General features: G+C 31.8%; 1 protein-coding gene across 1 annotated transcript in view; it reads right to left on the bottom strand.

Moving 5' to 3' along the window:
* Window positions 1-15,079, bottom strand: part of Ku80 (X-ray repair cross-complementing protein 5 Ku80) — a 305,608-nt gene that overhangs the window by 27,884 nt on the left and 262,645 nt on the right. The window contains exon 19 of the mRNA XM_090405213.1: window positions 49-142. Within this exon, the coding sequence (XP_090261339.1) occupies window positions 49-142 (94 nt within the window). The remainder of the gene's footprint in view (window positions 1-48; window positions 143-15,079) is intronic.

The following is a 15,079-nucleotide window of genomic DNA, read 5'->3' as shown; positions in this document are numbered from 1 at the left end:
TATTTTTTTTATAGACTTCTAACTTCAAAAAATGATAAATATATATACCAGATACAATTTCTTTCCACAACTTAATTCTTGGTCCAGTCAGAGCACTTTTAAAATTCTTCATGAAAGTATTGAATGGAGATGATTCTTCTTTCTAAGGGAAGAAGACATTACATTATTATTATTATTATTATTTTATTTATTTATTTATTTTTGCATTGTAAACATCAGTATAACAATAGATCAGACAAGAATTAAGTTAGCTGCTTAATACACCATTATATCAGACTAATCAGTTTCAATCTACTTTTGAATGCACTGCCTTTTAGTTGAAATGATTACACATTTCCTTAGATAGAACGTAGTAATATCATGGCTATGTCAACATTGCAAATATCTAAACAAGAAAACCAACATATTAGAGCAGTGGTTCTTAACCTTTCCAAAGTCACGGAACACTTTTGATTATAAGAAAAATTTGGGGAACACCAAAAGCATTAGGGTCATAAAACTAACTAAAAATATGCATGGACTTGCCTTTTATAAAAATGGAACTTATTTTAATGTGCTACTTGAGCTTGTTGGCTTTTGCAGATTTCAGCAATATCAGGTCTAATATGTGATATAGCTACCCTCATCTCTTTGCCTATATTAGTAAATTTTTCACACTTTTTAGTTTTTATATGGGTTAATATTGAGAAACTAAGCTCATACAAATATGATGTTGAAAACGGTAACAAAATTTTCAGTGCTGTTGTGGACAGAGCTGGGTTTGGCTTGGACAAAAATCCAAAATTCCTCAAGAATTTCAGAGAATTTCATTTTTAGACTATGATCTGTTGACAAGGTAACTAATTGTTCTTCTTCTTGTAACAAAAATTCACACTCAATGTATTAACTGTGCCAAATGGATTTTGTATCCAGTCATAATTGTGTGTATTTAAGGAAGGAAAGTAACTTAAATCTTTTCTTCCAATATTATTAATTGTTCTGTTATAATGGAAATAATTCCCTCGACATTTTTATTCAGAGTAGCCAGAACTGTGTCTTGTGGCATCTTTCACCGGCAGAACACTTGTAACCAGTTCGCTGTATTAGAGTAACGAAATGTATTGCTTTAGATACACATCAATTTTATTACAGTATTAGTTTATCTAAAGGGAAGTTGTCACATTACGATTCATAAAAGAATCTTAGAGGAGACAGTTCCTCTGCCCAGTTTAAACAGCCCCATTGGTGAGAATGACCATGTAGTTCTGACTTGGAGGATGAATAAGCATGGGGAGGTATCAAAACAGAAGGAAGTTATGTGGAATTATAAGGCAGGTGACTATCACAGACTTAGAAACCAGCTTGCAGCAGTACAAGAGATAAAAGAATTTAAAGGAAGAGGGGTTGTTAGTGCATGGGAACTGACTGCCATTAACTTGGCTGTTTAATGAAAGTCTTGCAATGTGGTCGATTTCTGGAGAGTAAGATAGTACCATTGTATAAAAATGGTGGTAGAATGGAGGTATCAAACTATAGACTTGTTTGTATTTTTTTTGTAGTTAAGATTTTGGAGAAATTGGTAAGAAATCATACAGAATTGGGCAATGAGGGTAACATTATTTAAGTGAGCCAGCATGGATTTGTTAAAGGGCACTCTTGTTTTAGTAATCTGGTTACCTTTCAATAGAGTAACAAGAGCAGTGGATGAAGGTAAGGCATACACTGTTTTTTTGGATTTTTCCAAAACATTTGACAGGGTGCCACATGACAAGTTGATTTTTAAGTTCCATTGTACGTTGGATATCAGGTGGATTGGATTAGTGATTGGCTCTCTGATAGATATCAGAGAGTTGTATATGGAGGAGTAGTATGGAGTTCCACAGGATTCACTCCTGGGACCAGTGCTCTTTATGTCAATGATATTGTTCAGTTGTTTACAGATGATGTGAAGCTTGGGGAGATTATTAGTAATAGTGCTGATGTTTTGGCTCCTCAAGAGGATTTGAATAAGTTGGGAGGGTGAGCAAAGGCATGGGGATGTCAGTTTAATGCAATTAAACTGACATCCCCATGACATAAGAAATATCATAAGGTTTTAAAATTTGGAATCCACAGAAGGGATGCTTCATACTCATTTGGTGGAGTTATACTGGAATTGGAAGAAGTAAGGGATCATGGGGTGATTGTGAAGAGAGATTTAAAGTTCTGGGAACATATTACAAAGGTAGTGAAGCCATCTCAGAGAATTGTGGTGATGTTGAGGGGAACATTGACCAGGAGAGATAAAAGTTTGCTGGTCCCATTGTATAGAGCTTTGATCAGGCCACATCTGGATTTCTTTGCTCAGATCTGGTCATGAGGATTTGAAGGGGAAGAAGTAACCTTGGAGAGGATGCAGAGACAGATAACAAAAATGATGTCAGGACTGTACAACATTGCTTATGAGGATAGATTGAGGGCATGCAGACTTGGTGGATAGAAGGCAAAAGGGGGAGGAGATTTGATTAAGACATTTAAGCTGTTATTATTATATAGAAGGGTTATTATTATATTGTATTAGCACTGAGGAGATTTTACATATGGTAGAATGAGGGAAAGGAACAAGGACAAGGGGATATCCCTAGAAGTTGCAAAAGATGGTGGTGAATAAAAGGATAAGAAGTAAGTTTTTGCATAGAGTGGTGGGAGCATTGTCTGAGAGGATGGTGAATGTGCAGACTGTGGATGATTTTAAGGAGTCGTATGACAGACTTTGTGTGTTCACCAGTGTTGACTTCCTGTGATTAGTCTTGTGACTCTATGAGGATTACGAAAATAATAATAGTAACTATATCATACGCTTAATTACCAACAGAATTAATTCTTGCTACTATTTCACAGTAACAATGACATCATCAGGGTAATCATACACAGGAAGACAATAAGGTAACTACTAAATTCAAAGCATATGTATATGCACACCAGATGTACACACTATAACGATCACTACTATTAACGAAATGATGCACTATAATAAACTACAAAAAAGGTCTCAGCGTAAGTCTTTCAGAACCAATTCTATAGTAAAAGCTCAAACCTTCATGACAGCAAATTGAACATCCTAGCAAATGATATTGCAATCAATAGACAAAGGAAATAGAATGTACTCATTATAACAAAGGAAACTGTAAAAAATTGTATACTGATGACAGAACACAAAGGCTTAGATGGAACAAAACATAAAAAATATGAAGTATTGGAAATCATAAAAACAAAAATGCATGATTAATGTTTAAATTTCAAAATGTTACATTAGCTTAAATTAATATCGCTTACCTGAAGTCTTCATAACAAATGTGCAGACTATACCATTAAAATCAAAAATTTAGATTAAAAATCAAAAATTCTAACTCCAAATATTTTTCTTTTTACTTTTGGTGTTACCCACACAAACTGCTTAATTTTTCATTAAATTTCCAATTAAAGAAATACTGCACATTGCAACATATTTCTTTAATTTACAATTTTAAGAAAGTAGTATCAATTTATGCGAGTTGTCCATTTCTAGGTCTCTGTCCAATTAGGAAGATCATTTGTTCACACCAGATGTGCCAATCACTTCTCCCCTCCGATTAAGCGATGACTAATATTCATCACTTGTGTTCCCACCCAGAGGAGAACACAAGTAATTGGAGGAGATCAATTATAAAGACGCTGATTGCTGAAGTTTTCAGGTTATTTTTGCTTTTAATGGTACAGACTGCACATGTTCAGTTTATTATGAAGATTTCATATCAGTTACATTAATTTAAGCTAGAATGACATTTTGAAATTTAAATGTTAATTCTGATTTCATTTTTATAATTTTATACTTTTCTAGTCTGTTCTTTGTTATATATCTTACAGTATTGTTTCATGAGAAATCATTTCTCATGATTTCCTTTGTTTCAGTTTCTGCTATTTCCTTTGTTTATGACTGCATTAATCCATTTAAATTTTGGTTCTTCCACTGGGTATTTTTCCTGCCATGTGAACACACCACCTTAAATTAATTTGCTTACATTCTCAAATGCTAATTACTGTTAATTTTTTTTTTTTACATCTAACATCATTTTTAATATGGTTCTGCCTTTGATGCCATCTGTTTACTCCCATAAATTTTTTCAGGATGGTTCTAATCTTAAATCAACTATTTATCTTCTAACCTAACTCTAAATAAGTTCAGAATGAGAATGGATATAGCTATTTTCCTCATATGCCTGATTTCACAGTTTGTCTTTTCATTGTTAATTTTCATACTAAATTTGTTAAACATTTATTCTGATTAATTAAAGATCCCTGAATACCTGCAATAGGAATACAACATCAATGTGCATTCAATTTGTAAGACAGAAGGTTAATATCTCCAATTTTGATATCAGATTTAATAATGCTTTCCTTCATAATATAATCCATACAGATGATAAATACTACTGGAAATAGCATGTAACATTGCCTTATGCATAATTTTACATCAAAATATCTTTCTGTACACTCTTCAATTCTAATTGATAACATATCTTAGACCACATCTACACTTTTTGTTAACATCACATCTAATTAACACTGGTCATGCATAAGTTTCTTAACACATATGTAATGGTAATAAATAAATAACAATCTGCACATTAATAATCCATATCTTAACCTTCCTTATAGCATAAGTTTATGGAAAAAAATATTATCATCCTGAGATTGGGAAAAATTACTCTCAAAGCTGGGAAAATAATCAGCATGTTCATATTTTACTGAACATACTGATTCTGATATGTCATAAGGTAGGAATAAGGAATATGTCATGATTATGTAGACTTTCGACCAATGAATAATTTATAAAATGAAATACACTAGATTTACTTTATCACAATAATATATAAATGAAAACTAACTAGTTTCACTGCTAGAACTTGTGGCTTCTTCTGGGTTAGGATGAACAAAAAATATAATAAAAGGCTAACATTACTAAAATATATAAAACATGTAAGAACCATTATAATATAAGTTAAAATGAAACCACATGGAACATGGGAGCTGGCACGAGTCAACTATTGTTCAGCATTGTGTGCAAATAGCTGGCCGAAAAGTTCAAGTCAAACATGCAGAAAGATCTAATGAGCGATTTTCAAATATCACACAAGATCAATTCTTGATTCCTATTGAGTGTACCTTGTGAACGGATGGCCATGGTAGATTCTTTTATGTTACAATCAGTGAAGTTGTCCTCTGTGTAAAGCATGGGGCATTTATTCCATTCAATGTTACATGTGTGTGTGGGAAAATGAAAAGCTAGGCCTGAGTTGTCTTCTATGTTGTTATAGACATCTCTAATATGTTCTCTCTTTCTTATTTCCAAACTTACAGAAAAATCCTGACATCACTACAGAACTTCAATTTCCATCCCTTATGTTGGTAGATGTTCACTCAAGATTGTCTCCTCAAACCTCATGACATAAGAATACAGTTTTAAGAGAACAGTATCAATTTATGCCAGATGTCCACTTTTCTGTCCAATCAGGAAGATCATTTGTTCACACTATATGTGACAATCACTTCTCCCCTTCTCTTAAGTGATAACTAATATTCATCGCTTGTGTTCCTGGCTTTCAAACCTATTTTGGCTATACAAAGTTTACTGCATTCATACAACCCTTTCTACAAACATCCTGGGGTTCATAATATTCAATATTCCATGTTCTTGTGGTCTTTCTCACATAGGATAGACATCTAGAAGTTTGGAAATAAGACAGAAAGAACATGTTGGAGACATCAATAACAACAGAGAAGACAACTTTAGCCTAAATTTTCACCCCCCCCCCCAACTATTGAATGGAATAAGAGCTCCATGCCTCAAATGGATAACAACTTCACTGCTCATGACATAAAGAATCTACCATATACATCCCTTCACAAGGCAAACTCTATAGCAGGGGTGGCCACAACATGGCTCTCGTCAATGCATCACGCGACTCTTCACGATCTACTAGGAAAAAATGAACAAAAAGAGAAGAGGAGACAACAAAAAAAGAGGAACAAAATAAAAAAAAAAAACCAGAGAAGAGAGAGAGAGAAAGAAACAGGATTTATAAAAATTACTGCAATTAAAAAAAGTTTAATTTGAAACACATTAAATGAAGTTTACTTTGAACAATTAGAATAATTTTAAAGTCTAAACACAATAATTTTAGTTACTTATTTACTAGTAGAGGCCTTCCTTGTATCCATTTTTCTAGCTTAAAATTAGGCATGTAATTAGTAAGCAGTTCTTACAAGCTCGTTACAACTTTGCCATGCGCACTCTCACTTACTCCTGTACCATTGCATTGGTCAAAGGTTGTGGCTCTTTTAAGTCTTACTGGAATTATTTTGGCTCCAAAAGGATGCATAGTTGGCCACCCCTCCTCTAAAGGAATCAAGGATTGATCCTGTGTGATATTTGGAAATTGCTCATCAGATCTTTCTGTATGTTGGACATACAGAAAGTTTCGACCTTCATATCAAGGTCATCATCTGGAATACATACACACACACACACATATATATATATATACAGAGACAAGCTAAATTACATTTGACATAGTATGCTGAAGAGACAAGACAATGATTTGATCAATGGTTATTCCACTGGCCTGGCCGCTAGTGAAAATAAAAAAAATTACAATAAATAAATGAAATAAAATAAATTAACTACATCTAAGTGATTTCACCACTGTCGCTAAAATTAAATCCAGACATCGTAATTACCAGAGTCGATAAAGGCAGTGCCCCAGTTATTCTAAGTTGAACTACTTATCTGGAAAAAATGAATCTAATAGTCTCGGACAACAGCACCTATCAACTTGTTAACTATGACCCCACGAGTCGAATAAAAAAGAAAATGGAGAAGCTACTTAAATCAGTCACCACATGGCCCGAAGATACGGTTAAAAAATTAATTCTGCACTATGCTCAGTCCCTGAGAATTTACAATCCGCCAAAGATTCACAAACAAAACACACCACTCCCACTGATAGTCTAAGGCAGTGGTGTTTAACCTTTTTTTTTTTACTATGCAAGCTACTTTTCTATACTAAGTTATTCGGTGATCTACTTTCTTATATAGATCATGTTCCCCAAACCTGATATCTGATTACGCACAACTATGCAGTTAAATGCGCTCACTCACTTTGGAGGATCCACTCTCCCAGCCCTAAAAACTTTAAAGAAACTAAAAACTTTATTTGTGTATATAAAAATTTATTTATCACTTTTAATTATTTTAATCATACATCCTTTTAATTATTTTAATACAACAAATAAAACACATATATTGGAATAAAATATTTATTCCTCTATTTTGGAAAACCCAAGTTAGAAAAAACAACAGATTGATTACACACTCACAAGTTATAGGAAATGCTAGTTGATTAAAAAAAAAGTTAATGAAATTTGGCATTGTTTGGACCTCACAATATTTTCATAGTCAGGTTGATATGAAGAAGTGGCCAATTGCAGACAATCATCCAAATGATCATTTGTAATTTGGTTTCTTAATTTATTTTTTATGACGTTCATATTTGAAAAACCGGATTCTGACAAGTATGTCGATCCGAAACACGACAGAATTTTTCGGCAATATCAGTTAATTACAATTAAGATGAAAAGCCAAACGGCTATATTTTCTGGTTTATAAGTTAATTAAATTAAGGGGACAAAAATCCCTTATTATTTATATTAAAAAAATAAAAAAAAAATAAGGGATTTTTGTCCCTTTAATTTAATATCAGTTAATATTGGAAATTTTTCATGTGTATACTTCCATCTTTGATTTTAAATGTAAACTATTCTGAATGTTTATTATCTCAAGTTCTACTTCAGCTTGGTTTATATCAAACAGCCCACTAATTTTATTTGAAATTTCTGTGATGTTCAAGTTTTCTTGAAATGGATTATTGATAAAAGATACAATCATTTAAGTTTTATTAAAATCTTTAAATCTTGAATTTATTTCTTCCTCAACTAATTCTATTTCACAAATAAATTCTTTCAAATCACAGCGAAGCATTTCTTGATTTTGTTAAAATTTTTTTAATAAATATGGGAGATGTCTAAATCTGCAATCATTTATATTTTTCTTTAATAAAAGTAAGTATTGTTGGAAACTTTTTATTGAACTTAACATGTCAATTAAATTTTTATCTCTACCTTATAATTCTAAATTTAAATTGCTTATTTTTGTACAGAAATCTACTAAAAATGATAAGTGTAACAACCATCTTTTATCACTCAATTGTGGATAAATATCTCCTTTTTCATCAAGAAAATTTTTTATATCGTTAATTAATTACAAGAAATCTTTCTAAAAATTGACTTCTGCTGAGCCAGCGAACATTATTGTACAACAGAAGTTCCCTATCATCATCTGCCTGTAATTTAAATAACTGCCATTGCAGGGCTTTTCCTCGAACAGAATTTACAATTTTAAATGTAATATCCAAAACATCTTTTGTGTTTAATCTTTTACTACACATTACTTGCTGGTGGATAAGACAGTGGTATGTTAAAATATCTGGATATTTGTCATCGTTTTTACATAATGAAATGAAGTCTGAATTTTTTACCTATCATTGCAGGAGAACCATCAGTAGTAATAGACACAAATTTAAAAAGCAGAAGTTTGTGTTGTTTCACATATTCATCAAATGCCGAAAAAATGTCTTCTCCCCTAGTCCTTCCCAGTAACGGTATAATTTTCAAAAGTTCTTCTTTACTTGAATAATCTTGAAATACCATGCGAATAAATACCATTAACTGAGCAGTATCAGTGAAGTCGTTTGATTCAACAAATTGTAATGAAAAAGCAACACACACTGGTGAATGTCTGATATTAACTGAGTATTCAGATCGGCACTTAAAATTTCAACTCTTCTCATAACCATTGTTCTGGAAAGTTGTAAATCTTTAATATTCGAAATGATTTCATTTTTATTTTTAAAATCAAAAAATAAAGATTCTGCTGCTGCAAGAAATGATTCTTTTATTAACTCTCCATGAGTAATCATTTCGAATATTAAAGTAAAAATCTTTAATATTCGAAATGATTTCATTTTTATTTTTAAAATCAAAAAATAAAGATTCTGCTGCTGCAAGAAATGATTCTTTTATTAACTCTCCATGAGTAAAAGGCTTTTTTGTTTTTGCTAATAAATGACACACTTTCAAAGATGCAATAGTGAGCTGAATTGGTTTATTTATTACTTTTCAAATCATATTTTGTTGTCCAGAAAGTCCTGTCTTTAAATTTATAATTTTTGATTCACGTACTTCGGAATTTTTGGGAAAATCTTCATCATATTTTGCATGTAGGGATTGAAAATGTCTCTCAATATTACCTTTTTTTTTGGAATTGCTACAGATGAATTACAAATCAAACAACACTTTCCATTTACCATTGTAAAGAAATAATCCATTTACCATTGTAAAGAAATAATCCATTTACCATTCCTTGTGAAAATGATAAGTCTTCAATTTCTTTGATACAATTATGATTATCCTCAAATTAAAAAAAAATAACTTTTAAATATTTTATTAAAAAAAAATGTTTATAACTTATCAATTAGTGAACAAAATAATGGTAAATCCAATGATAAATTTAGAGCAACTGAAACTTAATTGAAATTCTAACAGTGGGTAGTGGGAAGTGTGTGATGTAGTTACGAGTAAACACGATTATAAACAAAACGCATACGATGTGCTTTGCTTATAATCATATTCACTCGGCTCGCTGTTTGACTTCCACTGATCCAAATTAATTCATTTACCTGGACTTATAAGAAATTGTCAAATTACTGATTTGACAATTTTAACAAAAAATAAATAAACAATAGCAATACACTTAAAGAGAATTAAAAAATAATACAAAATAATGATAAATAAAATATTATGTTTTCAGTTTTAATTAAATTTGTAAGTAAGGAGGAATAAACAAGAGATCGACCAAAAATAACTCCGCGATCGACGGGTTGAACACCACTGGTCTAAGGTATAGACAGCCCCAATTATCATCTAGCCAAGAAACTAGCATCAACACTCAAGGAGTTGGTAGGTCATTTTCTCCCTCCTATATTAAAAACACACAACACTTTGCAAACAAAATCAAAGACATCACACAGGAAAAAGATGATTTGTTAGTCAGTTTTGACGTATCTGCATTCTTCACAAATGTCTCAATCAATGACACAATCCTTCTATTACAGGACAAATTCGCTCTCGATATCATCCCAATACTATTTGCACACGCACTACGTTCAGACTATTTTGTGTCGCAAAACACTTTCTACCTGCAAAAAAAAAAAAAAAAAAGGCACAGCATGGGCTCATCCCTATTCCCCCCCCCCTCTATTGATAACTTTTACATGGAACATTTTGAGCAACATGCTCTAGATAATGATGGTCTAAAAATACTAAGCATATGGAAGGCACACATTCTACCACTTAACCTTTCTCCCTAAGAGTTAATTATAAATAGAACCATATCCAGGATCCTAAATCTAATATAACAATTGGCATGTTAAATTAAGGCATCATTTTACTGATGTCTTAATTTTCATATAAACTATCCATATGAAAGAACATTAAAGGGATATCAGACAAAATAAACAGAATACTGCAAAAATATAACCTTAAAGTACATTATGATGTTCTGTGATGTTGTAGAGTCCACGGTTGTCTTAAATAGAATATAGCTTTGATGTAGTTAATTTATTTTATTTCATTTATTTATTGTAATTTTTTTTTTATTTTCACTAGAGGTCAGGCCAGTAGAATAATCAGTGATCAAATCATTGTCTCTTCAGCATACTATGTGAAATGTAATTTAGCTTGTCTCTGTATATATATATATATGTGTATACTCAGATGATGACTTTAATATGAAGGTCAAAACATCAGGAAATTTAAATAATTATTTATAACACGGTTGTAGAGTCCATAATTTGTGTAAAATGAATGCTGATCACTGTGTAACACTAAAGGGAAGGATTAAGTTTTCAGCCAATTATCTGTACACAATGCTGAACAATAGGTAACTTCGTGCCAGCTCCCACATTCCAAGTGGTTTCATTTCAATTTATATTATTATTATTGTAATAGTTACTATTACAATAATATTTTATTGTAATATTAACTATTACAATAAAATAAATGGCTAGCATAACTAGTAATGTTATGCTAGCCATTTATTATATCTTTTATTCATCCTAATCCAGAAGAAGCCACAAGTTTCAGTGGCAAAACTAGTCAGTTTTGATTTTTATACCACCATATTTTGATATTTACAACCAGATAAACATAGTGTATTTCACTAAACATCAAAAAAACGAACTTTCATGCCAATTACATTATGTCTCGTAACAAATAAATCATGTTCCCGAGACGCGCATTGTCTCACACAATACTAATTTTGTATGAATTAGAACTGTCAGTTAAAACCTAGTCTGTTACATTCATATCGCTTACCAATTGTATCCCTGAAGATGCCGATAGCAAAAATCGGTGAAACTAGTAGGATGATAAATTAAACTCACTTGACTAACATTCCTAAAATGTGTTAGTTTCTTATACAAGTAGTCAAGAAAGAAAATCAAATCACACATAGTGTATTTCCTTTTATAAACCCTATATGACAAGAAATTTAATCAAAATTTGTAACACTGACAGCTGAAGATGGTACTGGGTAATGGAATTAGATCTGAACCCTTTTGCTATTAAGTCAGGACTGAAGCAATGAGATGCCCCTTTCACCCATCCTATTTAATTTAGGTTTATAAAAATATATTAGAGAGGCTGTAAAAGATAGCACAAGTAGAACAGTAATACAGCAATCCTTTGATTAGTGCACCTAATGCGTTCTTTAAAACAGGCGCAGTAATCGAATACAATAACCTATGGGAAAATGTATAATTCGTTCCTCAGATTTCTTTTTTGACCCATAATTTTTTTAATAAAAGAATTAGGGTATGTCTCAGGGCCTAGTTAAAGGAAAACCACAAAGCTGAAAGACAATAAAAATATTCAGAATATAAATTTATTATTCTGCTTCTTAACAGAGAATTGAGCTAACATAGTTTGGCAGGCATTCTGTTTTTTTTTTCATACAACTGATGGTATGCCCTATTGCCTCTTCTGCAAATTTTACTGGTTCTCTCTCTCTTCACCAGGGTCAGTTTCTAAGTATTGCTGCTTAAAAACTTAGATTGTATGAAAACTATTTTCAAATTGTTTCTGTGAAACCTCTTTGGGCTTGTCAGTGATAAAATTTTCTTCATATTCTTCAGGATCTTCCTGCTGTGTATCTAAATTTAGCAGGGTCGGAATCGCTCAACTTCTCAGAATGAGATTTAATTAACTTAGATTCATTTGAAAAGCCTCTAAAATTATTTGCACAATGTGAAAGAATGTGCTTCCAAATGGCTCGCAAATTGCTAACAATAATTTCATCTGAATTTCTCTGATTTGGCTAGAAAAGTCTTGGAAGGCATTCGCTTCCAAAAAAAGGCCAGTTTCATCAACATGACATATTTGTTGATCGCAATAGTCTCCTTCTTACACAATTTTCTTCAAAATCTCTGGATATCTCCTTATAATGCGATTAGAACATTATGTAGGCTATTTCTCTTTTTGAAATGCTCAGATCACCCAGCACTAACGTGGAATTCTTCTTTTCCATCATTGGTAGCCCTTTCTTTCCAGGTTACAAAGAGACAATGCCTTTGATTTAATAAGGCCAGTGTTTAGCGGGATCCGTTTTTGGTTACAATCTTCAATCCATGTAAAAAGAAGTCTCTCTAATTCAATCATTATAATACTTGGATTTCGAGTGCATGCATGATGAACTTGAAGCAGCCTTACCTTTCTCTTTGTATTCAGCAGCTGATTCACTCATTTTTGTGTTCTTGTCCTATCTCTGCTCTGTACTCACTTTGTTCATTTTTCTTTATTATTTCAAGTTTTTCTTCCAATGAGATTACTTTTCGAATCATTTTCACACTTCTATTTTTTGCTCACTAATTCTTTTACTCATGATTAAAGGTTAGGAAAATAATTTAAAATAAAAAAAATAAGGAAAACAATTGCACGTGATATGATCAGTAAAATGCTATGTAAAGCAGACGACATAAATTTTAGTAGTAAATTTGGAACATAGTGTACATGGAAATAGTGTAGTATGCCATTAAAATATAACTTCGTAAAATGTTTCAAATCGGTAACTAAATTATTTCATCCTGGAGTGATTTTTTAAATAGTTAGCCGTAAAAAATGTATAGAACAAAAATTTTTTAAATTTTCGATCTATTTCGAAAATTTATTTGAATCTGGGTATCGAAAAAAAATGACGCACCAATCGGTGGCGCATTAATCGAGGGATTGCTATATTAAGATATTCAGATAATATCCTAATACAGCAATCTTCAAGTTAGTGTATTTCACTAACTTGAAAGTTTGGAGTTCTTGACTGTGTTTAGATTCAATGAAGAGAAAGGATGGCAACATATTTAACTCATTTTTAGTGGTTAGAGATGCAGTAGTGCTATATTTATTTATATCATTGTTGATGAAATTATTAGAACGGTTAAATAACTCAGAAACCCGGTTCTAAAGACCAATGCAAAACTTTTTGAAGATATTTCAGATGTCCAATAGATTACAAGTAAATTTACTGAACATGAAAATAATAAATATGCAATATTCACTAAATATGTAATATCTAAACCATCAAAATAACTGTTTATGAATTCCCAAAGCTGAAATCCAGCACAGTTCTTGGTCAACAACTGCACATTTAAAGTTAGTGAAATAATGTATAGACGTGAAACATATTCACGTTTATACATTAGATGTCAATATATTTCATGTGCAAAACACTGTTCTGCTTCCTTGGGAAAAGGATTAAAATCAAGTATATAATTTCTTGCTATCTTTAACGTATAACAAACCCCAGTTAAAAAAACTTTCTATATCTTTCTCTCATCCAGAGATTTTTACTAATAAGGTCAGGGACCTTTTAGCTACTTGTATATGAGATATATATGACTTCTGCATTACTTCAACCTTTGTATCCATCCTGGTCTGGGTCATACTAATGAGACTTCAATAAAAATCGAAACTGGTCTGGGTATTGGCCCTTCCCATTATGCATAGCATTATACACATCTGAAAGGAGGAGGGGTGCCTTATAGGATACATACTAAGGCAAGTGATATGAAGTCATCAGCCTCTATATACAAGTAGCTCAGACGTGAATAAATTTCACACACAAAACATTGTTTTGCTTCCTTTGGAAAAAGAATTAAAACTAAGTATTTATAATTTCTTAGTATCTTTAATGTATAACAAATGCAAGTTAAAAAACTTTCTACAGAATTGTCAGTGAATGGAATGCATTACCAGAACGTGTTGTTCATGCAAACAGTGTTAAGAATTTTAAAATTCGGTATGATAAATATGTTGTCATTTGAATGAACCTCCCAGAATGAGTCTGCCGACTCTAGGGAGAGTGCAAAAAAAAAAAAATAAATAATAAATAAATAAAAAATAATTTACTCCTACTTTCCCACTGCCTGATGCAGTTCTGACAAGATTGGTTATAATATATAATACAAGTAATAAATGAGACATTTTCTGTATGTTGTAAATTTGTAAGCAAACTCACTTCCCAAAGTCAAGCTCTGATAACGTCTTCTTTTGCAGCTAAAACAAAACCATAAAATCTTGTTTGTTCATGACACGATAAGAAAGAAACAAGATAACATCTTTCATGAAATCTCTTCATCTCCAGCAGTGCATTTAACCTAGTAATGGTACTACCAAGTTATAATAGTAATTTAAAATGGACAACAAATTATATTCTTGTTAATCTTTTACTCAAGTGGAAACAAACAAAGTTTGTTTCCATGTGAGTAAAGCACATGAAATTGTTGACTTCACATTGATTGCCATGCCATAATGTAAAGCACACTTACTTTCAGACATGTACAGTATATTGCTATAATTATGGAAAGGGTCACTACCCAGACTAGTTTTGACCTTTATTCGGGTTTCATCAGTG

This window comes from Typopeltis vanoorti, chromosome 15 (genome assembly GCF_054136105.1).
Source record: "Typopeltis vanoorti isolate ZY-2024b chromosome 15, IOZ_Tvanoo_1.0, whole genome shotgun sequence".
NCBI classification, from domain to species: Eukaryota; Metazoa; Arthropoda; class Arachnida; order Uropygi; family Thelyphonidae; genus Typopeltis; species Typopeltis vanoorti.
Note: the sequence above shows the minus strand (reverse complement) of the source record. Positions and strands in the feature narration are given on the sequence as shown.